Source organism: Callithrix jacchus, chromosome 20 (assembly GCF_049354715.1).
Source record: "Callithrix jacchus isolate 240 chromosome 20, calJac240_pri, whole genome shotgun sequence".
In the NCBI taxonomy this organism is placed as follows: Eukaryota; Metazoa; Chordata; class Mammalia; order Primates; family Cebidae; genus Callithrix; species Callithrix jacchus.
In genome coordinates this window covers 38,218,510-38,243,936 of record NC_133521.1, presented here as the reverse complement: position 1 = coordinate 38,243,936, position 25,427 = coordinate 38,218,510, and the positions used below count along the sequence as shown (strand labels likewise).

Genomic DNA, 25,427 nt, shown 5'->3' with positions numbered 1-25,427 from the left:
TACTCACATTTCTGGTGTGCAGTGCCGACTGTTGGCTGTGGCATTTCGTGTCTACTCATTCTCCAGTAGACCATGCTAGCTTCCTAATATTGTGGCCTTACCTGTCCACAGGGTCTTACTCTGTCACCCAGGCTGGAGTGCAGTGGTGCGATCGTAGCCCACCAGAGCCTCACCTTCCTGGGCTCAAGCGATCCTCCAGCAGCCTCCTGAGTAGCTGGGACTACGGGCATGAGCCACCACACCCAGCTAATTTTTAAATTTTCTATAGAGTTGGGGTGTCACTGCCCAGGCTGGCCTCAAACTCCTGGCCTTAAGCAACCCTCTTGCCTTGGTCTCCCAGAGTGTTGGATTGTAGATGTGAACCCTGTGCCCAGCCCTGTGTGCTTTTACTAATAATATTCCTGAGATCTTTATATATTTCTTGATTGTTGTTTACTATTTTACTTCATGCCACTTAACTTTTTCCATTTTATATACTTTTTTCTTTATTTCTTGTAAAAAATGGGATAAATGTGCAGAACATGCTTTTTCTGAACAACATTATTTTGAACATGGGATATCTTTCAACAGAAAATGAGATGGCTGTCTACCTCTGTCTTCTTGTTTTCTTCTAAGTTTTTATAGGGTGTGTGTGTGTGTGTGTGTGTGCGTGTGTGTGTGTGTAGGCTTTCTGACTCTTGGAATTAATTTTCAAAACTCTGATTCCTCCACTGTGAAATGGGGGTTTCTCACTCCACATTCCTATATAATTGCCCCAGTAACCACTTATGCAATAATTCTGCTGTTTGGCAGAATTTTGATGCTACTTTGTTTCGGATTTTATCTCCTAGTGTACTAAGGTGTGTTTTCAGGCTTACTTTCTTGCTCAGTTGATTTATTTTTTCTGTCCTAATGCTACACTCACAAGGATAGTGGCTTTATATTATATTTTATTATGTAATTGTGGAAGTGCCTTCTCATTATTCTTCTTTTCCAAAAATCACTTGGCTATTTTTGTTTAATTCCCCCGGAGGTATTTGAGAACTGTTTTGTAAAGTTCTGAAAATGGACTCATTGGGACTTGAATTGTAACTGCATTATATTTATCGATCAGTTTGTTGCAAACCAAAGCTTTAATATATTAAGACTTTTCATCCACAAACATGGTGCATTCAGCTCCATTCATTTAAGCCCTTTAAAATATCTCAGTAGAATTTTGTGGTTTATCTTCTTGTAGTTTTCCAGTATTTCTCGTGGAAGTTAACATTTGCAATTCAGTGTTTTTTGGTTGCTTTTTGTAATATGCTCATGATATGCTCTAGTTGGTCATTTTAAATTATAGAAATTATATGAATTTAAGAAGTATTTTTATTGATCTAAAAATAATATAGATACTATCTAAATAATGTTAATTGAAAAAAAGCTGTATGGAAGAATTTGAATAGAAATCAAAGACTTTTCTTGTGGTCTCTTCCCCTGCATCCACCCCCTGCCTTAGAGAAAACTATTGTTAATAATTAGGCAATAGCCATAGAAGAGTAACAGTGAATTATTCCAGACTTTATATATTTGCAGATGCATATGGTAACATAAATGGGATTATTCTGTACATAAAGACATATAGCTCTGTCTTAATCTAGCTAACCGTTCTACTTTGATAGATTCCCTCCTTATTTCTTTTTTCCCTTTAGAATTGGTTATACCAATCGGTATGGATATTCAAAAATATTTGGCTGGTTCAAGGGTTTGTGCAGAGTTTTTCCCAGTGGCTTAGCACCGCAAGCGTTTATTTCTCACTCATGCTGCTTGTCCAGCCGTGTTTGGTGGGATGTTCTGCCCAGATTGTCCCTCAGAGACCCAGGCTGCTGCTGAAGGCTTAACTCTTTCTTGGCTGCACCATGTTGCAGCTCATGGCCTGGCTCCGTTGCTTTGGTAGGGAAGAGAAAAAAAATGGAAATTAAACCTTTCTGTTCAGAGGTGACACATTTCTTCTGTTTTGTGCCTACTGGTGGGGCAAAGTTAGCATGATGTGACCCTGTGTACTGTGTGTGGGAGGAGAAGGAGAGAAGGTTATACATTTTAATTTGCATAGATATCTGTTAAATTACCTTCCGTAAAGGGTATATCCATTTACGTATGCTAAGAACATATGTAGCTGTTCATATCCTCACATCCTTGCCAACATAGGATATCAGCAACCTTTTACAATTTTGATGATCTTTCTCACTGTTTTAATTTTCATTTCCCTGATTTGCGATGAGCTTGACTTTCTTTTTAATATGGTGATGTCCATTTTTATGTATTTGAATTTCTATTTCTTATTCTGCTTCTTTGCCCATTTTTACTTCTTTTTCTTAATTGACTTTGAAGTTCCTTTTGTATTTTGGATGTTTCTATTTTGTTGCAAATGTGAATATTTTCTCAGTGTGTTGTTTGTCATTTAATTTTATTTTTGGTGTCTTTTATGAAGTGAAAAGTTTTAATTTTAATTTAGTGAAATTTGTCACTATGGCCATTAGATTTTTGTTTCCGTGACCTTCTCCACTGTAAGTCTTAAAACACATTTTTTATATTTGATATGTGCTTAGGTTTTTGTTTAACTTTCTAGTTTATCTGAAGCTTTGCAGAAGTGCTCTTACGCCTCCAACTTCGTTCTTTTTTCAAAATTGTTTTGGTTATTCGAGTTCTTTTGCTTTTCCATATAAATTTCAACTTTTTAAGAAAGGTTTTTAATTGATGCATAATAATTGTACATATTAATGGGGTATGTTATGATATTTCAATACATATAGACAATGTGTAGCAATCAAACCAGGGTAATTAGCATATCCATCCCTACAAACATTTATCATTTCTTTGTGTTGGGAATAGTAAGAGTCCTGTTTTCTAGCTATTTGAAAATATACAATAAAATTTTGTTAACTTTATTCACCTTAGAGTGCTGTAGAACACAGAACTTACTCCTTCTGTTTAGCTCTACTTTTGTATTTGTTAACTAACCTCTCCCTCTCCAATGTCCATGCTATTCTTCACTACTTTTCTACTCTCTCCTTCTCTGAGATCAACTTTTGTAGCTTCCACATGAGTGAGGACTTGTGGTATTTCTATTTCTATGCCTGACTTATTTCACTTAACGCAGTGTCCAGCAGGTTCATGCACATTGCCACAAAGATAGGATCTCCTTTTTTATGGCTAAATAGTATTGCATTGTGTATAAATATGTATTCTGTATTTTCTTTATCCACTCATTTGTTGATGGACACAGGTTGTTCCACATCTTGACTATTATGAATATTGCTGCAGTAAACATGAGAGAACAGGTATATCATAGACATACTGATGTTCTTTCCTTTGGATGTATACCCAGCAGTGGGTCATCAAATCATATGACATTCAATTTTTAGTTTTTTGATGAACCTCCTTACTGTTTTCCATAATGTCTTTCCTAATTTACATTTCCACCAACAGTTTATAGTTTTCTCCACATCCTTGCCAGCATTTGTAAGTTCTTGTCTTCTTGACAGTAGCCATTCGAACTGGGGTGAGATGTTATCTCATTGTGGTTTTGATTTGCATTTTCCTGATGATTAGTGATGCTGAGCATTTTTTCATATCGTTTTAGTTCATTCTCACACTGCTACAAAGAAATACCGGACACTGCATAACTAGGAAAGAAAAGGGGTTTAGTTGGTTCATGGTTCTGCTGGCTGTACAGGAAACAGAGTGGCTTCTGCTTGTGGAGAGGCCTCAGGAAACTTACATTAATGGCAGAAGGTTAAGGGGAAGCAGACACATCTTACATGGCAGGAGCAGAAGTAAGAAAGAGGAGGAGAGATGCTACACACTTGTAAATAACCAGATCTTGTGAGAACTCCACTATACAGTACCAAGGGAGGATGGTGGTTTATTGATGAGAACTGTGCCCCGATGATCCAGTCACCTCCCACCAGGCCCCACCTCTAACACTGGGGATTATAATTCAGCATGAGGTTTAAGAAGGGACCCAGATCCAAACCCTATCATATAAGCATATCATATATGCGTATTGGCCATTGGTATATTTTCTTTTGAGAAATGTCTTTTCAGATTATTTGCCCATTTGTTCATTGAGCTATTTGGTTTTTTTGCTCTTGTGTTGGTAGAGTTCCTTGTATATTCTGGATATTAATCCCTTGTCAGATGAATAGTTTGCAGATATTTTGTCCCATTCTGCAGGTTATTGTTTATTCTGTTCATTATTTCCTTTGTGGTATATACAGAAGCTTTTCAGTTTGACGTAGTCTCTTTGGTCTGTTTTTGCTTTCATTGCCTGTGCTTTTGAGGTCTTATCCATGAAATCTTTACCTAGATGAATATCCTAAAGCATTTTTCTATGTTTTTTTTCTAGTAGTTACATACTGTTGGGTCATGCATTTAATTCTTTAATCCACTTTGAGTTGATTTTTGTATAGGGTGAGATACAGTGGTTTAGTTTCTCATTCTTTTGCATGTGGATATCCAGATTTCCTGGCACTATTAAAGAGGCTGTGCTCCAGTCAGTGCATGTTCTTGGGGTTTTTGTTGGAAAACAGTAGGCTGTAAATGTGTAGATTTATTTCTGGGTTCTCTATTCTGTTCCATAGGTCTATATGTCCTTTTTTATGCCACTACTAAGCTGTTTTGGTTACTACAGATTGGTAGTGTATCTTGAATTCAGTTGGTGTGATGCCTCCAGCATTAGTTCTTTTGCTCAGCATGACTTTGACTATTTGGAATCTTTTGTGGTTCCGTATAAATTTTAGGAGATTTTTTTTCTGTTTCTGTGCAGAACGTCATTGGTACTTTGATAGGGATTATGTTGACTCTGCAGATCACCTTGGCTAGTATGACCATTTTAACAATATTAATTCTTCGAATTCATGAACATGGGATGTACTTCCATTTTTTTATTGCTTCTTTAATTTTTTCCACCAGTGTTTTATAGTTTTCATTGTAGAGATGTTTCATCTCATTGGTTAAATTTACTCCTAAGTATTTTATTTTTTTTGTAGCTATTGTAAATGGGATTTCTTTTTCAGCCAGTTTGTTATTGTTGTATAGAAATATGACTCTTTTGTTCATTTTGTAGCCTCCAACTTTACTGAATTCATCAATTCTGGGAATTTTTTGGTGGAATCTTTACATTTTTCTATATATAAGATCATGTTGTCTGCATATAAAGATACTTTGACTTCCTCATTTCCAGTTTGGATGCCCCTTATTTGTTTCTCTTGTCTTGTTTCCCTGGCTAGGACTTTGCAGTAAGATGTTGAGTAGGAATGGTGAAAGTGTGCATCCTTGTCTTGTTCCAGTTTTTAGAAATCTTTTCCTCATTCAGTGTGACATTAGCTGTGGGTTTGTCAGATATGGCCTTTATCATGTTGAGGAACATTCCTTCTATACCTGATTTGTTGAGAGTTTTTATCATGAAGAGATGTTGAATTTTATTAAATGCTTGTTCTGTATCCATTGGGATGATTTTATGATTTTTGTCTTTCATTCTTAATTTGATGTGTTACTTTTATTTACTTAGGTATGTTTAGCCATATGTAAACCACTGGGATAAATCCCACTTGATTATGGTGTATTATCTTTTTGATGTGTTGTTGAATTAGTTTGCTAGTATTTTTTGTTAAGGATTTTTTTGCAGCTACATTCATCAGGGATATTGGGGTGTAGTTTTCTTTTTCTTGTTGGATCCTTGTTTGGTTTTGGTGTCAAGATAACACTGGCCTCATAGAATGAGTTTGGAAGAATTCCCTCCTCTTCAGTTTGTTTATTAATTTTTTTATTTTTTATTTTTTAAATTGTACTTTAGATTCTGGGATACACGTGCAGCTCATGCAAGATTGTTGCATAGGTACATTCATGGCAAGGTGGTTTGCTGCCACCATCCCCCCATCACCTATACCTGACATTTCTCCCCATGTTATCCCTCCCCATCTTCCCTGTTGCTGTCCTTTCCCTAGCCCCCCACCCAGTAGACCCCAGTGTGTGATGCTCCATCACTCTGTTGTTCAGGCTGGAGCGTAGTGGCTATTCAAAGATGTGATCATAGGGCACTGCAGCCTTGAACTTATGGCCTCAAGTGATTCTCTCACTTCAGCCTCCAGAGGAGCTGGGTCTCTAAGTGCATGCCACCATGCCTGGCTCCGCCTCTTCATATTTTTGGAAGACTCTGGAAGAATTAGTGTTAGAGTCCTCCTTTAAAAGTTTGGTGGAATTCAGCAGCAAAGCCATCCTGTTCTGGGCTTTTCTTAGTTGGGAGGCTTTTTTGTTACTCTTCAATCTGGTTACTTGTTATTGGTCTGTTCAGGTTTTCTATTTCTATTTTCTACGTCCTATTTAAACTTGGTAGGTTGTATGTGTCCAGGAATGTATTCATTTTGTCTAGGCTTTCCAATTTGTTGGCATATAGTTGTATGTAATTGTCTCCAAGGATCCTTTTTATTTTTGTAATATCAGTTATAATGTCTTCTTTTTTGTTTCTGATTTTATTTATTTGTGTATTCTCTATTTTTACTTAGTCTAGCTACTGGCTTGTTGATTTTATATTTTAAAAAACCATATTATTGGAAGAATCTGGAAACCATCATTCTCAGCAAACTGACACGAGAACAGAAAATCAAACACCACGTGTTCTCACTCATAGGTGGGTGTTGAACAATGAGAACACGTGGATACAGGAGGGGAGCATCACACACTGGGGTCTGTTGCAGGGGGGCTAGGGGAGGGACAGAAGGGGGTAGGGAGGTTGGGGAGGGATAACATGAGGAGAAATGCCAGATATAGGTGACGGGGGATGGAGGTAGCAAACCACTTTGCCATGTAAATACCTATGCAACCACCCTGCATTATCTACATGTGTACCCCACAACCTAAAGTACAATAAAGAAAAAAAAAGGACTATGAAAAAAGGAAAAGAAACCGTATTATTGACCCGTTTGTATTTTTTAGTCTCTATTTCTGCTTTCATCTTTATTTCTTTTTTTCTATTAATTTTGAGTTTGGTTTCTTCTTTTCTAGTTCTTTGAGATGGATGATTAGGTCATTTGAAATCTTTCTACTTTTTTCATATAGATGCTTATTGCTGTTAACTTCTTAGTACTGCTTTTCTATATCCTATAGGTATGTTGTGTTTCTGTTTTCATTTGTTTCACAAAATTTTTAAATTCTCTTCTTAATTTCGTCATTGACCCATTGGTAGTTAAGGAACCTATTGCTTAATTTCGATTTATTTATACAGTTTGCGAGGTTTTTTTTGTTGTTGGTTTCTAGTTTTATTTAATTGTGATCAGAAAAGATTAGTTGATAAGATTTCAATTTTTAAAAAATTTGTAGAGATGTCTTTTGTGGCATAATGTATGGTCCATCCTGGAGAATGTTTCATGTGCTAATGAGATGAATGTACATTCTGCAGCTGTTGATTGAAACATTCTATAAATGTCTGGTAGGTTCATTTGGTCTGTAGTGCAGGCTCCAGTGTTTGTTGATTTTCTGTCTACATGATCTGTTCAGTGCTGAGAGTGGTATGTTGAAGATCTCAACTATTATTGTATTGAGGTCAGTTCCTCCTTTTAGATCTAATTATATTTGCTTTCTATATCTGGGTGTTCCCATGTTGGGTACATACATATGTATAATTGTAATCTCTTTTTGCTGAAATGATCTCTTTATCATCATATAATGACCTTCTTTATTGCTTTTTACGTTTTTTTTTTGTCGCTGTTGTTTAGACAGAGTCTCACACTGTCACCCAAGCTGGAGTGCAGTGGCGCAACCTTGGCTCACTGCACCCTCCGCCTCCTGGGTTGAAGCTATTCTCCTGCCTCAGCCTCCTTAGTAGCTGGCATTACAGGCGCTCACCACCACATCTGGCTACTTTTTTTTTTATTTTTAGTAGAGACAGGGTTTCATTATGTTGACCAGGCTGGTCTCAAAGTCCCGACCTTGTGATCTGCCCACCTCAGCGTCCCAAAGTGCTGGGATTACAGGCGTGAGCCACTGTGCCTGGCTCTTTTTACACTTTTTAAACTTAAGGTCTATTTTATCTGGTATAAATATAAACATTCCTGTTCATTTTTGGTTTCTGTTTGTGTAGTATATCTTTTCCCATCCCTTCACTTTCAATCTGTGTGTGCCTTTACAAGTGAAGTGAATTTCTTATAGGCAGCAAATAGTTGGGTATTTTTGTTTTTTAGTTCAGCCATTCCATATCTTTTAACTGGAGAATTTAATCCATTTACATTCAATATTACTATTGATAGATGAGGACGTACTCCTGTCATTTGCTTTGTGATTGTTTTGTATAGACTTTGTTTCTTTCTTCCTCTTTTATTATTTATCTTTGGTTTTTTGGTTTTCTAGAGTGATAAGTGTTGACAACCTTTTTTTTTTTTTTGAAATGTGGCAGAGTAAATATTTGTGAGCTGAACAAATATTTACAATATTACAAATATTTACACAAAAGTGAGCTGTGTGACAACAACTCACTTTTACGGGTGTATTGTGAAAGCAGCCACAGATATTAGATAGATGTATGGGCATAGGTGTGCCCAGTAAAGCTTTACTTCCAAAAGCAAACATCTGGCCAGATTTGGCCCACAGGCCATAATTGTCTAGCTGCTGATTAATTCACCTGTTTATATCAGACAGACTCTTTGATATCTATTCCTTGGGTTATAATTCTTTGGGATATATATTCTTTGGGGTACTCTTATTATCAGGGAGATGTTGCTTAATTTTGTTTTGTTACTCAGATTGTTCCTCTTTTGGCCACTGGGAGCTCTTTCATTTGGCTTTTTATACACCCTCATCATCGTGGGTTTATTTATTTATTTGGAGCACTTTTTTACCTTTTGGCACTGATCTTTTACCCTAGATCTTCTAGGGCCATCTTGTATGTTTTCTGTCTCAGCCCTCAGAATTAGGCATTTCCCTAGAGAGACCTATTTTCTTTCCTTGGAGAGTGATATTTAGAAACCATGTTCTGTGTTGCTGGATGTGCTCATTGATACTGGGGTGTGACTGCTTCTTGGCCCTCTCTGAGGAAAGATGTAGGAAATATGTGTGTACACTAACCCCCTATATACATATATTTATATTAATATTTCCATGTTTATCTATATGTATAAATGTATTAAAACAAACATGGGTTTATACTGATGTCTCTGACTCCAATTCATTATTCCAGGGTTTATTCTAATTTTGTCTGTTAGCTTATTTATAACTTTTCTTTAATCAGCCAGCGAGAAACCTGGCTTTCATTACCTACAAATTATTTACATATTTGCTCAAACCTAGCGTATATGTAAGTTTATTTTTTAATTATTTGAACCTCTGTGAAAAACACTTTTTACCAACTAGAGCAGGAGTCCACAGTCCCCTGGTTGTGGACTGGTACCAGTCTGTGGCCTGTTAGGAACCAGGCCACACAGCAGGAGGTGAGTGGCTGGCCAGGGAGCATTACCACCTGAGCTCCACCTCCTGTCAGATTAGGCATTAGATTCTCATAGAAGTGCCAACCTGTTGTGAACTGCACATGCGAAGGATCTAGGTTGCACGACTCTGATGAGAATCTAACTAATGCCTGACGATCTGAAGTGGAACAGTTTCATCCTAGAACCATTCTGCCCATTGTGGAAAAATTGTCTTCCATGAAACTGGTTCTTGGTGCCCAAAAGGCTGGGGACTGCTGAACTGCAGTATTTGTATACTTTGTCTTTATTTGGTTCAGTTAAAACATGGTTTTCTGAAGTTACTTGAGTCAGCTCCTTTTCTCCATCTCTTCTATTTAGGTTGTATCATACATCTATAATACAGTGAGATTCATTTGTCACTGGCTGCATTTCATCTTGGGTGCCACTGACACCTTGGTTGAGTTTTTTTAAAAAGTGCATACAGAAAAGGTCATTTTTTTGTGGTCTGCAGCTCTGTGGTTTTTGACAAATGTATGGTCATGAATCCACCCCCTCAGGAACACACAGAACAATTTCATCACCTAAAGATTGCCTTGCATAGCTGATTTGTGATAATCCCCTCCTCTTAAGGTCCCTGGCACCTGAATTTAGGATTCATTCATGTTGCTGTGCCAAATAATACTTTGTTCCTTTTAATTTCTGAGTGATATTCTGTTACACGAATCAACTTCAATTTGTTTATCTGTTTCCTTGAAGAATATCACGAATCAACTTCAATTTGTTTATCTGTTTCCATGAAGAATATCATGGTTGTTGCTAGTTTTTGAAATGATGAATAAAACCACTGTAAGTATTCATATACAGGACTTTCTTTTTTTTTTGTAAGTAATTTATTTGGTCTCATTTCTCCTTATTTAATGCTTTTTGGCTTTTATGCTTTAATACAATTTCATTTTTAAATTTGCTTTTGCAATATAGACCTTATTTCCATCTTCTCATTTGATTTGAGATGTATATTTCCTCCTTTTATTTCTGTATGTTTTGTGCATGTCTTCCGAACAACTCTGAGGCATGATTTATATATAATAACACACATTTCCAGTGTAAAAGTGATCTTTGGCAGAGGTATACGTCACCACGCAAATCCAGTTATAGAACACTCCCGTTCCCCCAGGGAGTTTCCTCATGGCCTTTGCACCCACTCTCTCCACCAGCTCCACCTGCCCAACCCACACCCAGCAGCCACTGATCTGACTTGCATCACTATTGATGAGTTTGCCTGGCATGGAGTATTCTGAGTCTGCCCCCTTCATTCAGCATAATGCTCGTGAGTTTATTCCAAATCGTTGTGTGTATCAGTAGTCCATTCCTATTTCTAACTGAGCCGTACTTCTCTGCACAGATATGCTACGGTTTATTGATTCTGTTAAACTACTTACATTTCTCCCGTTTTTGTCTATGATGAGTTAAAGTGCTGTAATCATTGCTAACGTCATTTTATGGGCAGAAGTTCTTTCTTGAAAGTAATCGTTTTATCAGTAAGTACAAACATGCTACCCTTGTGATAAAGGCAAACATCATATAGTTAAGTTTTCACTCCTCTTCATGTCTGACAATTTCCTGTACTCATTATCTTCAGTTGGTATCTAAAAATCACATTGTTATAGTTTTGCTTTCTATTTTCATATTATATATGCAAGTAATCTTTTGAGAATCGTTTCATATTTGCTTTCAATTTGTCATAATTACAGTGATTACTTAAGTCTTAACTCCAGATATCTATTTAGCATCATTTTGTAGCATTAATCCTAGTATGTATTCCTTTCTTTTTCTTTTATTATGATTATACTTTAAGTTCTGGGGTACATGTGCAGAGTGTGCAGGTTTGTTACATAGGTATACATGTGCCATAGTGGTTTGCCACATCCATCACCCCATCAGCTATATTAGGTATTTCTCCTAATGCTATCCTTCCCCTATCTCCCTACTCCCTGCTATCCCTCCCCTAGCCCCTCCCACCCCACCCAACAGGCCCCAGAGTGTGATGTTCCCCTCCCTGTGTCCATGTGTTCTCATTGTTCAACACCCACTAATGAGTAAGAACATGTGGTGTTTGGTTTTCTGTTCTTGTGTTAGTTTGCTGAGAATGATGGTTTCCAGCTTTATCCATGTCCCTGCAAAGGACATGAACTCATCCTTTTTTATGGCTGCATGGTATTCCATGATGTATATGTGCCACATTTTCTTTATCCAGTCTATCATTGATGGGCATTTGGGTTGGTTCCAAGTCTTTGCTATAGTGCAGGGACTATAACAGGGAATATATTGTATGTATTCTTACTACACGTTCTCTGGTTTTAAGTTAAACCATTTAGGCTTAAAATTGTTCTCTGAAGTACCTGTTTGAGTCATTTTTTAAATAGGTTATTCATAGTTTATCCCCTAAGACATGAGATATCTTCCTCCCTCCTCATCAGAAGGACCACTTGGGTTATAGAATTTTTGAGTTCACAACATTTATTGCTTCAACAGGTGTTCTGGAATTTAATGTTCTGAAGTTGGCCTGGTTTTTGGATGGGGGAGATCTGGGGGATGAGGCAGATAGTTTAACTCTTTGAAATGAAGAAGGTTTGTGAGGTAGAAATAAAGTTGATCTATTTTCAAACCTCCCTTCCCCATAACTGAAATCTTTTGACATGCAGGTTTAGAACATAGATTTATTCTATTATGCCTTGATTAGCATTTCTGTCCTGTTTTGATTTTACTTTTCTCTTTGTTGGACTTAGATTGGTTGGCTCACTATTAACTCTCCTAGGTATGTATTCTCATTTTCCTTAGTGCTTTCTTTAAAATTTCTGTGTCCTTTTCTACTACTCTCTTGGACAGCTTTTCGAGTATGTTGTCTGCATCGCTGGTGTGATTTCCCGCATGTTGATTCTGTCCTTTCCTGGTTCCAAGGGAGTTTTATTCCCTTGCTTGCATTTTTCTCTTTGATTCCTTTACATCCTTTCTTATGTAAATGAATCTTTTTTTAATTTCAGCTTCCTTCTCAACCTGTTGATTTCATTTCACTATGTATCTTTTTCTCTCTCCTTTTAAAACATAGGTCATATTTTCTGCAGTATTGGAAGACGTACCACAAATACAATGTAAAAATATAAAAAAATATATTATATTTAAAAATATAAGAATATATTTTATATTTAAAAATATAAAAATTATACACTGGTATAATTTTACTGCGAATGTTTTAGTTATGATTGTGTTCTTATGTTGTAAACATTTTGATGACCATGTTGTGTGATGATGCTGCTATTACTAATTTTGTTTGTGTGAGGTCTCTCTAGGCATAGGGTTTTCTGGCAGAGTGGGCGTGGAAATTCCTATTGATATCTCTCACCACGTGGATGCCACAGAGTTCCCCAGTCAGACCCTTGCCAAAATCTAGCTTGGTTTACATGGGTCTGAGTCAAACTTCTTGGTCTGACAGCCATTTCCCTTGTGTAGTTTTGCGGTGCCAGAGGGGAAAATCCTCCTGTTCTACTGCCTTCTTCTCTGACTAGATTATCTGAAGCAATCTCCATCTTCTGGACTTTAAAGAGCCCATGCCAGGTTGTTCCTAGAACTCGTCCTCTTTATCCTTCCTGAGGACTTCATACTCCAAGTTGTAACCATGGGGTGCCTGTGCCCTTCCATCCCCAAGGCCGTTGTCTCAGGATGTTGAAAAGATGTAGAAAGAAAGGTCTTCAGGGATGTGGGTTGAGGTACAGAGTCAGGGAATGAGCTGTTTCTGGCTGGGGATGGCTGCTCTGGTGTATGGTTGGGGAGAGGCTGTAGGTGTGGATGTCTTCTTTCTCTGTTCTTTTTTTGGCCTTGCTTTTTGCTCCCAGAGACCAAGAAATACACTAGTAAACCCAAAATTTCTCAATCCAGTGCTGTCTGTTGGGAAGATACCCCTTTAGCAGTCTGTAAAATCTTTTATTGTAATCCTGGTTTCCAGAGTGATTGTAATCTTATAGATTGTGCTGGTTAGGTGGGAATCTGGGGTGGGGAACAGGACGGTGATGAGTCTGTTTCCATTTGGACCAAGGAAGAATTGAAGCAGAGGGAGAGGAGGCCCCGTGGACGGCGTGGTAGGCACTCTAGGCAAGGCAACGGCAAGAGGCTAATCCAAAGTGATGGAAAGGTGCTGCAGGACTTCAAGGAGATTGGCAGGAGTTGAGGGAAAGAGCCTGAAGCTGCAGATACACTGCTGGCCTTGGGCTGGGCCCACTGCACAATGAGAGGTTTGTGTGTAAGTTGGTTGCCAAGAGCATGGGCTTTGGAGCCAAGATGCATTAGACCAATTCTTAGCTCTTCTGTGCTTACCTAAGTCCATAACTTTTGGGTACCTTAGTTTTATCCTCAATATAAAAAAAAAATAAGAAAATAAAATTACCTACCTTGCTGGGTTATTTTGGAGAGTTAATGTATAGGGATCAAGTACAGCAGTGGCTGGCCCTTAGTAAGGCTGAATAAATGTTAGGTGGTGGTGGTGGTGGTATTTTACCAGCCTGCCAGTGGAAAGGCTGAGGAGGAGTCGGTGGTCTCCCTTGCCTGGAAGTCCCCTCACTGCTCCAGTCCTTCTCATTTCACGGGCTGAGTTTGCTCTCAGTTTAAATTGTTCTTTCTTGGAGGAAACTTGGTGACTGTTCTGTTTGAAATAGCTCTGTCCTCCTGCCATTGTTTCTCACAGTACCATCCTCTTTACCGTCAGAATTCTGTGATCTCAGCTATTGTGAGACTCTGTTCTGTTGCAGGTGGGGGGCAGGGAAATGCTGATGCAGTTGTTACTGGTGCTAGAATGCCTCCTGGATGGCTTTTTTTTTTTTGAGACAGAGTCTCGCTCTGTCTCCTAGGCTGTATTGCACAATCTCAGCTCACTGTAACCTCTGGAGGAGCTGGGATTACAGGTATGTGAACCACGCCCAGCTAATTTTTGTATTATTAGTAAAGATGGGGTTTCACCATGTTGTCCCGGCTGGTGTCGAACTCCAGACCTCAGGTGATTTGCCCACCTTGGTCTCCCAGAGCGCTGGGATTAAGGGTGTGAACCACCATGCCTGGCCCAAAGTACTTTTTGTAATTTGTCACTACATATTACGTTGTGCTCCTTCTTTTAAGGACTGTATCCCCCATTAGCCTGTGAGCCATGATGGCGGTCTGCAGGGTTTCTTATTACACACTGGTGCCTGACTTATCAGTGATCGTTGAAGAGGACTTATCACTTATCAGTGATCAGTGAAGTGAAGGACACTTCAGTGATCAGTTTCTTCTTCAGTGTCCATTTCTCTTGTTGCTGGTTCATATGGTTGATGTTTTGCTTGGCCCCGCCCTGTTCCAGTAGCTTCTCACTGGCAAGATGTGGCCAGGATCTTAGGCTGTTTGAGTCGGATGAACTTGGATTCAATCTTGGTTAACCACTTACTGACTGTGTGATCAAGGAAAAGTGACCCAGCTTCTCTGAACCTCAGTTTACTGCCCTGTCAAATGAGGAAAATGATGTCCAGCTGGAAGGCTGGGCCTAAGATGAACTCTAACACCTTAAAGTGATGTACACTGTTACTGGAACTATGCGTGTACCAGTCAAGGTGATTGTCATTATTATTCATCATACTGAGACAGCCATCCAGGTGGCATCCTAGCACTGGTAATTATTGCATCAGCATTTCCCTGCCCCACCACCTGCAACAGAACAGAGTCTCACATTAGCAGGGATCACAGAGAGTAAATGTTAATCAGTGATTGAACTCTGAGGAATAGTTCAGCATCTCAGATTGCTTATTTTTGAGAAAAGAAGCTGGTGGGGGTGTGCACACAGGATTTTCTAATAGCATGCATGCATTCATTCATATGTGCAAATACAAGGGAAGAGAATTAATGATTGTTTCCAGTTGGAAGGACTGAGCTTCAGGTAAAGCATGTAGCCTGTACAAGTAGAGTAGGGGCAGTGCATCAGGAAACGGAGCTGCCAGGACCAGGGGGACCAGCTCTTTGTTTGTTTGTTTGTTTGGTGTGAGGAGTTATGAGATAGTGGAGGAGGTTTGGGGGAGCTTAAGAAGAAAGGATTTCCCAGAGAGAGAATATTGCAATCATATGCAAGATTGAGTCCTAAATGACTTTGGCTTTTGTTATCAACAGAACAAATTAGAATTCAGGTTCTATCTGAGGCACTTCTGAGAAGAGGAAAAGAGGGACAGGAACCTCCACAGAGATGTAAAGAAGATTAGGTCCTGAGAGAGGCCAGAGATCAAAGTATGCTGGGGACTTGTGAGGCAGCTTTCCCCAGAGTTTTTTGTGGTTATTCCAGTGTTTCAGGAAAAGCAGTGTTTTCTGAACCTGTAAAAACCTTTTGTTTTTTTGCCTTTTTAAATTTGGGTTGAAACAATATATATAAAAGCAGTTGTGTGAACTGAAGTTTCCTACGTGTCGGAACCATCCGTTCATCTTGTAGTGATGCTTCTCCTGTATCTTAATCCCTTTAGATTTCCTTTATTCTTACCTGTTTTACAGATGGGGACACCAGGGCCAGAGAGATTGGGTGACATGCCCAAGGTCATATGGATAGAAAGTGACAAATGTCTTCCTCCACACACCAGGCTATTAGAGATGGTCCTTTTAATACTGCTCATCATCGGTATTGGGTTAAGTAGATATTGTTGACAAGCCACCCAGTGGCTTTGTGGATGGGACCAGAAGTAGAAGAACTAGCCTGGATGTTCCCCATAAAGCTACCTGTGACTCTGTGATTGAAACCTCCAGTAATTTGGAGGGAACAAAACTAAGCTCTGCCTCCAGTGTGGCCCTAAATAGCCATCTTGACCCTGCACCCTTGCTAACCCTCAGCTTTTCAAGCAGCACAACCATGCATAGCTCCATTCCATACATGAAAGCCCTTATCTAAGTAGGTCTACTCTCTCTTCTTCCCAGGGAGGAGTTGACTGTTTTAAGGGGTCATATTCTGAAAGGTGAAGGAACATTCTGTCTTAGATACCAACAAGGTTTGTGGTCACAGGAGGCTATGCAAGATTACTGTGGAACACAAGCCTACATAGTTGTGTATTTCCCACAGCAACCCCAAGAGATAGGCGCTGTTACTTAAGCCTTGCTCTGTGAGTCATCTGAGGCCCAAAGAGGTTCAGCAGCTTGCTCAAGAACACATGATAAGAGGCATAGCAGGGGACTTAAAACAGATAGTTTTGTTCCAAAACCCTGTTCTTAAATATTTTACTAATGCCATTTTGATAAGTGCCATCTATTCATCCATCCTTCCATCCATTTATTAACGCACCTCTGTCCCCACCTTTTCATCTATCCCACATCTGTCCTTCTATCCATCTATTGATCCATCCATCCATCCATCCATCTATTCATTCATCCATCTAGTCACCCATACATCCTACCATCTATCTATCCATTTATCCATCTCTTTATCCATCCATCCATCTACCCACCCATCCATCAGTCTATCCATCTGTCCACCCATACACTCATCCATTGTGTTGGCTATTTGTCTGACATGGTCCTCCACTTCATCCTGGGTAAGAAATTGCTACATCCCTGGAGGTGAGCATATGTTTTCTAGAACTGGAGGCCTCCATGAGAATACATCACATCACTTAGCTCCCAGGAAGTATCTGGGTGCTGCTGCCATTCCTAAGTTGTTGTTCTCACAACTGCTGTTGTTTCAGGTAGTGCCTTGTTGCTTACTCTGTTTTCTCCCTCAGTAACCTGTAGAGAGTTTTTCCCTACAATGTTCTCAAAATGAGCAAAGCTGCAGAAATCCTTGGCATTCTGAAACATTATTATAAAGGGATACTCAGTAACCCCATTCGTTGACCCAAAAGCTGGATATTGGATTAGTTAGGAATGATTTTACTTTTTAAAAATGTTACAGAGTTTGTGTATTATATCTAAAAATTATCTAATCTAAAAGACGGGTTCACAGGGCGTTTAATAAAGAAAAAAATTTGATAGACTTTAGGCCAATTTGAATGGAGATAAATCGATTAAGGGAACAAAATTATCTTTGAAGAGGCAGTATTATAAAGAGGCAGTATGGTCTAGTTATTTGCATATTTATTAAGTGCAAAGCAAAGAAAGTGGTTTAATTATTTCGCATAACCTCTGTTGTACAAAAGCCTTGATGAGAGGATCCCACTTTTCAAATTTTTTTTACTTAGAATTAAAATTCTAAACATACTAAAATTCAAACATGTAAATATAAACAGCCATATAAATTACCCTGTGTATTTATTACCTGTCTTCAACAATTATCAACAATGACTGTAGTCACCTTTGCTCACGTTTTTTCTTTTCAAAAGTTTCAGAGGCAGATTCCTCCTCACTTGACTTAATTTTATTGAATCACAATTCCATTCTAGAAAAGCATATTATATTAACATTGAAGTAGAATAAACTTTTGAATATAACTGCTTATTTTTTCATTGAAATTTAGCATTTTGGGGGGTATAACATTGAGAATTTCCCACCTTCTTTTAACTGAAAAATTTCAAATCTACAGCAAAGTTGAAAGAATACTAAGTGAACCTTCACATGTCCTTCACTTAAAATCACCAGTTATTAGCATCAGGACTGGTATTTCTCAAGTGTATCTCCCCATGGGGATCACATGAAGACAGGGGAGGTTTTCTTACCTTTGAAGACCTGTAGACAGTCGTTCATGGCTTTTAGAGGCTGACACATAAAGGTTCAGATTCCACGACGAGCACCTCCTTGCTGTGCATGATAGGCGAGTTGCCTTATATTCAATATCTTTATCTCTTAAATGGAAAAATAATAGTGGTGTACACCCATGGTGGCATGTGAGGTGCATAGAAGATGCTCAACAAATGTTACCTATCTCTTTGCCTCCTAGCTGTGCCTCTGTGTTGCAGCTGGGGAAGCTGTGTGGGTAGAACTGCACATTTTCAATTCAAGTCCTTTTTTGGTCACCATGGAAGATTTTTGCAGTTAAGAGAGTTAGTATGACCTAGTGAGAAGAGGCTGGGTCTGAGGTGAGAATGGTTCCCCAGTTCTGCCCTTACCATTCTGGAACTTGGTTAAGTTACTTGGTCTCCCTGAGCCCTAGTTCTCTGACTGTAAATTGGGGATAGAAAAAATAATGACCTCATTGAGTTGTTGTCCAGGAGAAAATGAGATGGGAGAGTCTGTGCCCAGCATTTAGTACAGTGTCTGCCTCATAAGCACCCAACGAATGTTACTGATCACTGGTATTATTATAAGTAAAGATACATTGGCATAGTACCTCCCATATAATTGCTCAATAAATGTTAGTTATTATAAGTAAGGATGGAGAACACTCACGAAATTGGTCTTTAATAGCCTGCGTCTACTTTGGTGCAATGAAAAGAATAAAGATCTTGTGTGAAAGCTTGCAATGCCATTTCAAATAAGAGTAAGCCTGGATGGGTCAGGCACAGTGGCTCACGCCTGTAATCCCAGCACTTTGGGAGGCCCAGGCAGGTGGATTGCGAGGTCAGGAGTTCGAGACCAGTCTGGCCAACATGGTGAAATCTCATCTTTTACTAAAAATACAAAAATCAGCCAGGTGTGGTTGCAGCTGTCTATAATCCCAGCTACTCAGGCAGCTGAGGCAGAAGAATTGTTTGAAACTAGAAGGCGGAGGTTGCAGTGAGCCAAGATCGCACCACTGCCTGTGTGAAAGAACAAAATTCCGTTTCAAAAAAAAAAAAAAAATAGTAAGCTTGGATAGACGTGGCTACCACCAGCTCGGCGTGGCATCTAGAGGCATCATGGGAAAGGACTGCACGTGCCTTGGGTTCCATACACTGATGTCATAAAATCAACCGGCCTTCTTGAACCCTCCTGCAAGGGTTGGCTTCTGGCATTGAATGGCTCATGGCTCACCCCATGGCTAGGATATATGCCTCTATTCCAAAGGCTTTATGCTGTTCTTGTTGTCTGGAACTGACTTCCTTCCTTCCTTTCTCTCTTTCTCTGTTTTCTGACCCTCTCGTCTTGTATCGCAGGTCGAAAGGATTGTAGACAAGAGGAAGAACAAGAAAGGAAAATGGGAGTATCTTATCCGATGGAAAGGCTACGGGAGCACAGAGGACACGTGGGAGCCAGAGCACCACCTCTTGCATTGTGAGGAGTTTATTGATGAGTTCAATGGGCTGCACGTGTCCAAGGACAAGCGGATCAAGTCAGGGAAGCAGTCCAGCACCTCCAAGCTTCTGCGTGATGGTCGAGGCCCCTCGGTTGAGAAACTCTCCCAAAGACCTTCGGATCCTGGAAAGAGCAAGGGGACCTCCCATAAACGGAAGCGAATTAACCCTCCCCTGGCCAAGCCAAAAAAAGGGTATTCCGGCAAGCCTCCTGCAGGAGGTGACAGGGCTGCCAAGACAGTGTCTTACAGGACTACCCCCAGTGGTTTGCAAATAATGCCCCTGAAAAAGGCTCAGAATGGGATGGAAAATGGGGATGCCGGCTCTGAGAAGGATGAGAGGCACTTTGGAAACGGGTCCCATCAGCCTGGCTTGGATTTGAATGATCACGTTGGAGAGCAAGATGTGGGCGAATGTGACGTGAACCATGCCACGCTGGCGGAGAACGGGCTCGGTTTGTAGCTTTTCTTTCTCTTGGGTTTGGCTCTAGCTGTGGTGAACAGGGAGCTCTGCCTGCAGCTTAGGGACATACGTAAGACCCCACCTCCATCCCCACCTTGTAGGTGGCCAGTAATTCCCCCTTTGTCTCTCTCACCTAGAGCCTTGTAGACTCAGTCATAGCCCCACATTGGTTACGGACCCTCATGCATGTGGGGAGGCTAAGCCTGTGATGCTCCAGCCAAGGTCTGGAATGGATCCAAAGTTCCAGATGGTACTTCAAGACACCCAAGGCCATGGTAACCCTCTAGACACACTTCTCTGAGGGCAGCTCAAGTCCTTACCCCCAGGATATGAGATGCATGTCCTCAGCAGGCCAGTGCCTCCCACAGCACAGTACAGAGCCCTTGCTTGCAGCCCCATCATGCCCCCAGCAGTGTACCCCAGAAAGGTAGGGTCTGGGTTGGGTCTGTGCTGTGTGCTGAGGCACAGTGTGGACTTGAAGACAGTGTGGACTTGGAGTTGACCATGCCAGTACCTGTGCTGGAGCCTCCTGCCCTTCTGCCATCTCTAGGTTGGATGATTGGCCTATATTAGGTCGTGTCTTAGCCTGTTCAGGCTGCTGTAACAAAACAGCTTAGAATCGGTAATTTATGACAAATAGAAAACTAATTTCTCACAATTCTGGGGGCTAGAAGTCCATGATGAAGGCACCGGCTGATGCCACATCTGGGGGCCTCTTCCTGTTAGCTGACGCCTTCTGTGTCCTCATGTGATAGAAGGGGCAAGGCAGCACTCATCAGCCTCTTTTATAGGGGCCCTAATCCCATCCACAAGGACAGGGCTCTTATGACTTAATTACCTCCTAAAGGCTCCCCGCTCCCTGTTAATGCTGGGATTGCATTGTGGGTTAGGTTTCTTCATATGAATTTGGGGGGAACATAAACATTCAGACCACAGCGGATCCTAAATGCTGGGTTGACCTCATCCTGTGCCAATTCTTTTGCTTTGCACCTTCATACTGTAACACAGCCTGCATATGTTGTATTAGGTTATGGAATTCCTCCTTTTTCCAAAGTCTCTACAGGCAGAAATATGGTAACAGGAGGTAACGACCCTGTGGTTCATGCTCCCAAGCCTGAGATTCCTGTGTAGTCACATCGCTTCTTACCTGAGTCCTTCATGGCATCGGGTCTTTCAGGTTAGCTGCCTGTGCTAGTGATGTGCATGCAGTCCCTCATTTCTCAGACACCTGCATGTCTACTTGGTGGCATTTGTCTCTTTGGCTTCCAGAGACCAAGCCTTGGTGGCTGCCAGAGACCCGAGCCTTGGGATGTCTGGAAATCCTATAGGAGTGTGGACAACCAGTGCCCAACAACCAGGGCCACCAGATTCCCTGATGAAACCAGGGTGTGTGTGTGCAGACAGGGATGCTGGGATGCAGGGGAATGGTTAGAAGGGCTCACGGAAGGTTGGGGTGATGAGGCCAATGCATATCAGTGTGACGATGGTCGATCTGGAGTCCAGAATGTGCAGAGCGGGCTTCCCTGGCAGAGCTTGCCATCTTTAGGAACTCCTGTTGAGAAATCTGAGCAATCTGCATTGAAGCTCCTCTTTCTCCAGAGAGAGGAATTTCACCCAAACAGGATTTACTTAGCATCTTTGCCCCAGACTGACTCATGTTTCCGTCTGGGGATCCCTGATGCTGACGTGACTGTGCCTGTGAACATAAGTAAAAGCTGTTTGTTTTAGAAATTCATCTCTCGGGGAGAAGTGGGCTCATGTAAATGGGGCTTGGCATAAACATCCGTGTTTGATGTTGCTGTGACGGCTGCTGGCGGTGGCGGAGTTCCCTGTCTCAGGAAGGGTGGCGTGGGGAGCTTTGGTGGCTTCTTGGGTACAGGGGTACCACTCATGCATTCTGGCTGTTAGCAGCCTCCTGCCCTGCTCAAAATGGGGCAACCCCAACAGTAAAGCATGGGGGAGGAAGATCTGCTGACTAGCTGACAGTCTGCCGCGTGGAAGAGAGAAGCCGGCTTTGTTGAGAGGTCTGCATGAGGCTGTGCCTCTCGTGTTGTGCAGCCTTCTACGATGAGGCAGAGCTGCCAGCTCTGTGCTCCTCATCCCTGGCTTTGCTGATGCCCCCACTCCATGATCTGGTGACAAGGCGTGGTAACCCACAAACGGGGAGAACAGGCGAGGGCCAACTTGTTGAGATCCATGATAGTCCTGTTAGCTGAAGATGCTGTTCTAGACCTTTCTCACTCTCTGATCTCTTATCTTCCTCATGTTTTCCTGATGTTGTATGTTCTCCACTCACACTTCAGCTGATGCCGGCCTCTGTTTTGTCTGTTTCAAAAGGGCCCTTTTGCTTAATCACATCCCATAGCATTGGTGCCTGTGAGATCCTCCTGTAAGGTTAAAGCACTGGTTCTCGGATTCTACATGTATTAGATTACCTGGCAACTGGTGAGAGATGCAGATCACATGGAGTCTGATTGCCTAAGTCTGAGGTCCAGCCCAGAAGATGGACTTTTAACTAGCTTCCTGGGTGACTCTACTGCATTTTGAGACGAGCTTTCTGGCAAAATGGGTGTATGGGGGGGTGGGGCATTGAAATTTCACATCAGATGTGTTACATCTATGTGCATGCCTTCATCATACCTGCAGTGGCATCTTCTGTGGTCACTGGTGTGATAATTGTCCTAGTCACCATCAGCCTTTAGCATTCTAGTTAGAGCTAGCTTGTTAGCCAGGTCTGGGGGAACTGGGAAGAGAAAAAGACTGAGAGTCCTTGCCTGAGAGATGGAGAATGTTGAAGAGAGCAGTTTGAAGTTCTTGGACAAGACCCAAGACAGGGGATGTGGTTCCAGAACTTTTCAGCAATGGGCCAGAGGTGTAGTTCAGCAAAGTGTGTTTCCACATGTGTTTTCAGCCAAAGGGAAGCTTTGCTGAAGCCAGTGTTCGTGCCCATGCGGCCTTGAATGTCCTCCTCCTACCCTCCTCCCTAACCTCACCTTTCCCGACCTGGATGGAAGGATCCAGTCTCCAGGGGCTCAAGGGTGAGCCCTGGGGCTTTGCAGCTCAAAGGAGGACATCTTAGCCCAGCAGAGGAGGATGGGGGAATCCTGGCTACAGTTGGACAGCATTTGTTTTGGGGGTGGGCTGTTGCTTTTTATATGGCTTTAACTTCTCTTTGGTGAGTTAAGGTTCTGCATACAGAACAGCAACTTATGTAACATGTTACTCATTTACTGCTGACTTCCCTGATCTGCTGTGGAACAAATGCTAAATCGGGGCTCTGGCGGATGATGTTTTGGTTTCAGACTGAGTTTTTTCCCCCAGCAACGTTTGTGGGGCATGTGCATCGGTTCTACACTGCTCTTGATTTTGGTTCTTCTCTGGCAGTGAGTACTGGCTTTGCGGTCTGGGGCTCATCTGCCTCAGTATCCCTTGGAGAGCTTGTTAAAATGGGCTCTATCCCAATTGAATGAATCAGAATCTCAGGGGACTTGGGGGTGGGTTTTGCACGTTACTGCTGAATTCTAACAGCCTCAGGTATTTACAGGAGCTCCAGCAGATGTGATCGGTTGTAGTAGATGGTTCCTAGATCCATTTGTTGGTAGATCCATCATTACTCCCTGGATATGAAGCTTGTGAGAAGGAATGTGATCTGGTCCTTCAAAGACTGAAGACCTGACATAGTTTCTCTGCCTTGCTGCTGCACTTTCTACTAGGCATCTCTCTGTCTCTCTTTTTTCTAAAACACACCAGTTTCATCTGTACAGAAAAGCTGAGGGGTTTGCTAACCCTTGCTGTGGTTCTGCCCTGGAGAACTGCTCAGCACTCTTGTCTAAATAGGCTGAAGCATCAGTGCTGTACAGATTCACATGAGCCTTTACAGTGAAACATCCCTAACTGGGATCCTTCGTTTCTCTTTGAGCCCTAGAATAGCATGTAGACTAGCAGCGTTCTCCACATTCCAGGAAGGTGATGAGCATCACCGTTGACGCCAGTCTCGTGGTCCCCTGCCCACATTTCTCAAAGGACATTTGAGATCCTTTTCCTTGTGTCTTTATGACTGTTGCCTGCCATGCAGACGTTGCCTCTCACACATTGCATGATTCAGTGTTTGCAGAATTATCTCTACCATTGAGCGAATCATCCCACACAACACACACACACACACGCGCGCACGCGCAACATTTGCCGTTTTTTCTCCATTGATCTTTTCAAATGATCTCAGCTTTCACTTCTAGAACATTTGTTTATCTCTTCCTACTCACTCTTTCAACATGATTATCATTTTCCCCTTTATTGATCATACTAGAGAACTGTGTTTTAAAAACACTTGGGAACTAAGCACAAGCCTGGGAAATGCCTGTGGCTTTTGAGAATCTAGGGCTCCCAAACGGGGACCCAGGATCAGAATCCCCTGGAGGGCGTGTTAAAACAGAGATGGCTTTGTCTGCCTTCAGCATTCTGATTTAGTAGGTGTAGCGTGGAGCCTGAGACTCTGCACTTCCAGCAGAAGTTTCTAGATGCTGCTGTTGGTCCTGGGAGCCCGGTTTCAGAACTGCTACTGCTCTAGAGGAACAAGCTCCAGGATGGTTGGGATGAAATGCAGATGGTGTTGTGCCTGCCAGGTGGTGTTATTGAGGAAACTTGAAGTGCTTATGCTCTGCACCTGGAGCTGGCAATCAGAAGACTGTACATGGAAAGTGTGCGAAATGAAGAGCTGTAAGGTTGAAAGTTTCCGAGTGTAAGTACTTTCCTGAGATGAAGCCTTGGAGTTTCCAAAGTACCCTGTGTGATCCTCATGTGACAGTCCTGAGAGGTGGTTGTTCTACCCATTTTACAGAGGTGGATACTGAGGTGACAAGTGCCCAGGTTGGGATTAGGAGAGAAACTCGGGCAATTTGACTGCAAATTTAACTACTGAGCTGGCCTCGGTACCACCGCCCGGCTGGATTCCAGGCAGTAACATTTTCCTAAGCCCTGATTACTGACAAAAACATGTTCTGACGGGGGGTGGGGGGATCAGGAGTGCTTGGTGGCACAGGATGTACTTCTTTGGCATCCTCCTTGTTTATTGATAGAAGGGTATGGTCCCTCTGAGCCTGAAATGCTGTGACTAACTCCATGCCATTCAATTTGAAAACCTAGATAAAATCATCACTTCCCTAGTGAAATACATCTCAACAAAACAGCCTAAAGGAGGGCTAGAAAACCCTAGAGAAGTAACTATTAAAGAAATTGGTTCAGGAGAAGTGGCTCACTCTTGTAATCCCAGCACTTTTGGAAGGCTGAGGTGGGTGGATAGCTTGAGCCCAGGAGTTCGAGACCAGCCTGGACAACATGGCAAAACCCTGTCTCTCCAAAA

General features: G+C 41.4%; 1 protein-coding gene across 13 annotated transcripts in view; it reads left to right on the top strand.

Moving 5' to 3' along the window:
- The window catches only part of CDYL2 (chromodomain Y like 2), a 258,880-nt gene that overhangs the window by 159,839 nt on the left and 73,614 nt on the right, over positions 1-25,427 (top strand). For all 13 annotated transcript variants that reach the window (XM_035282429.3, XM_078357812.1, XM_035282427.3 and 10 more), the window contains one exon: positions 19,469-20,060. In XM_035282429.3, the coding sequence (XP_035138320.1) occupies positions 19,469-20,060 (592 nt within the window). The remainder of the gene's footprint in view (positions 1-19,468; positions 20,061-25,427) is intronic.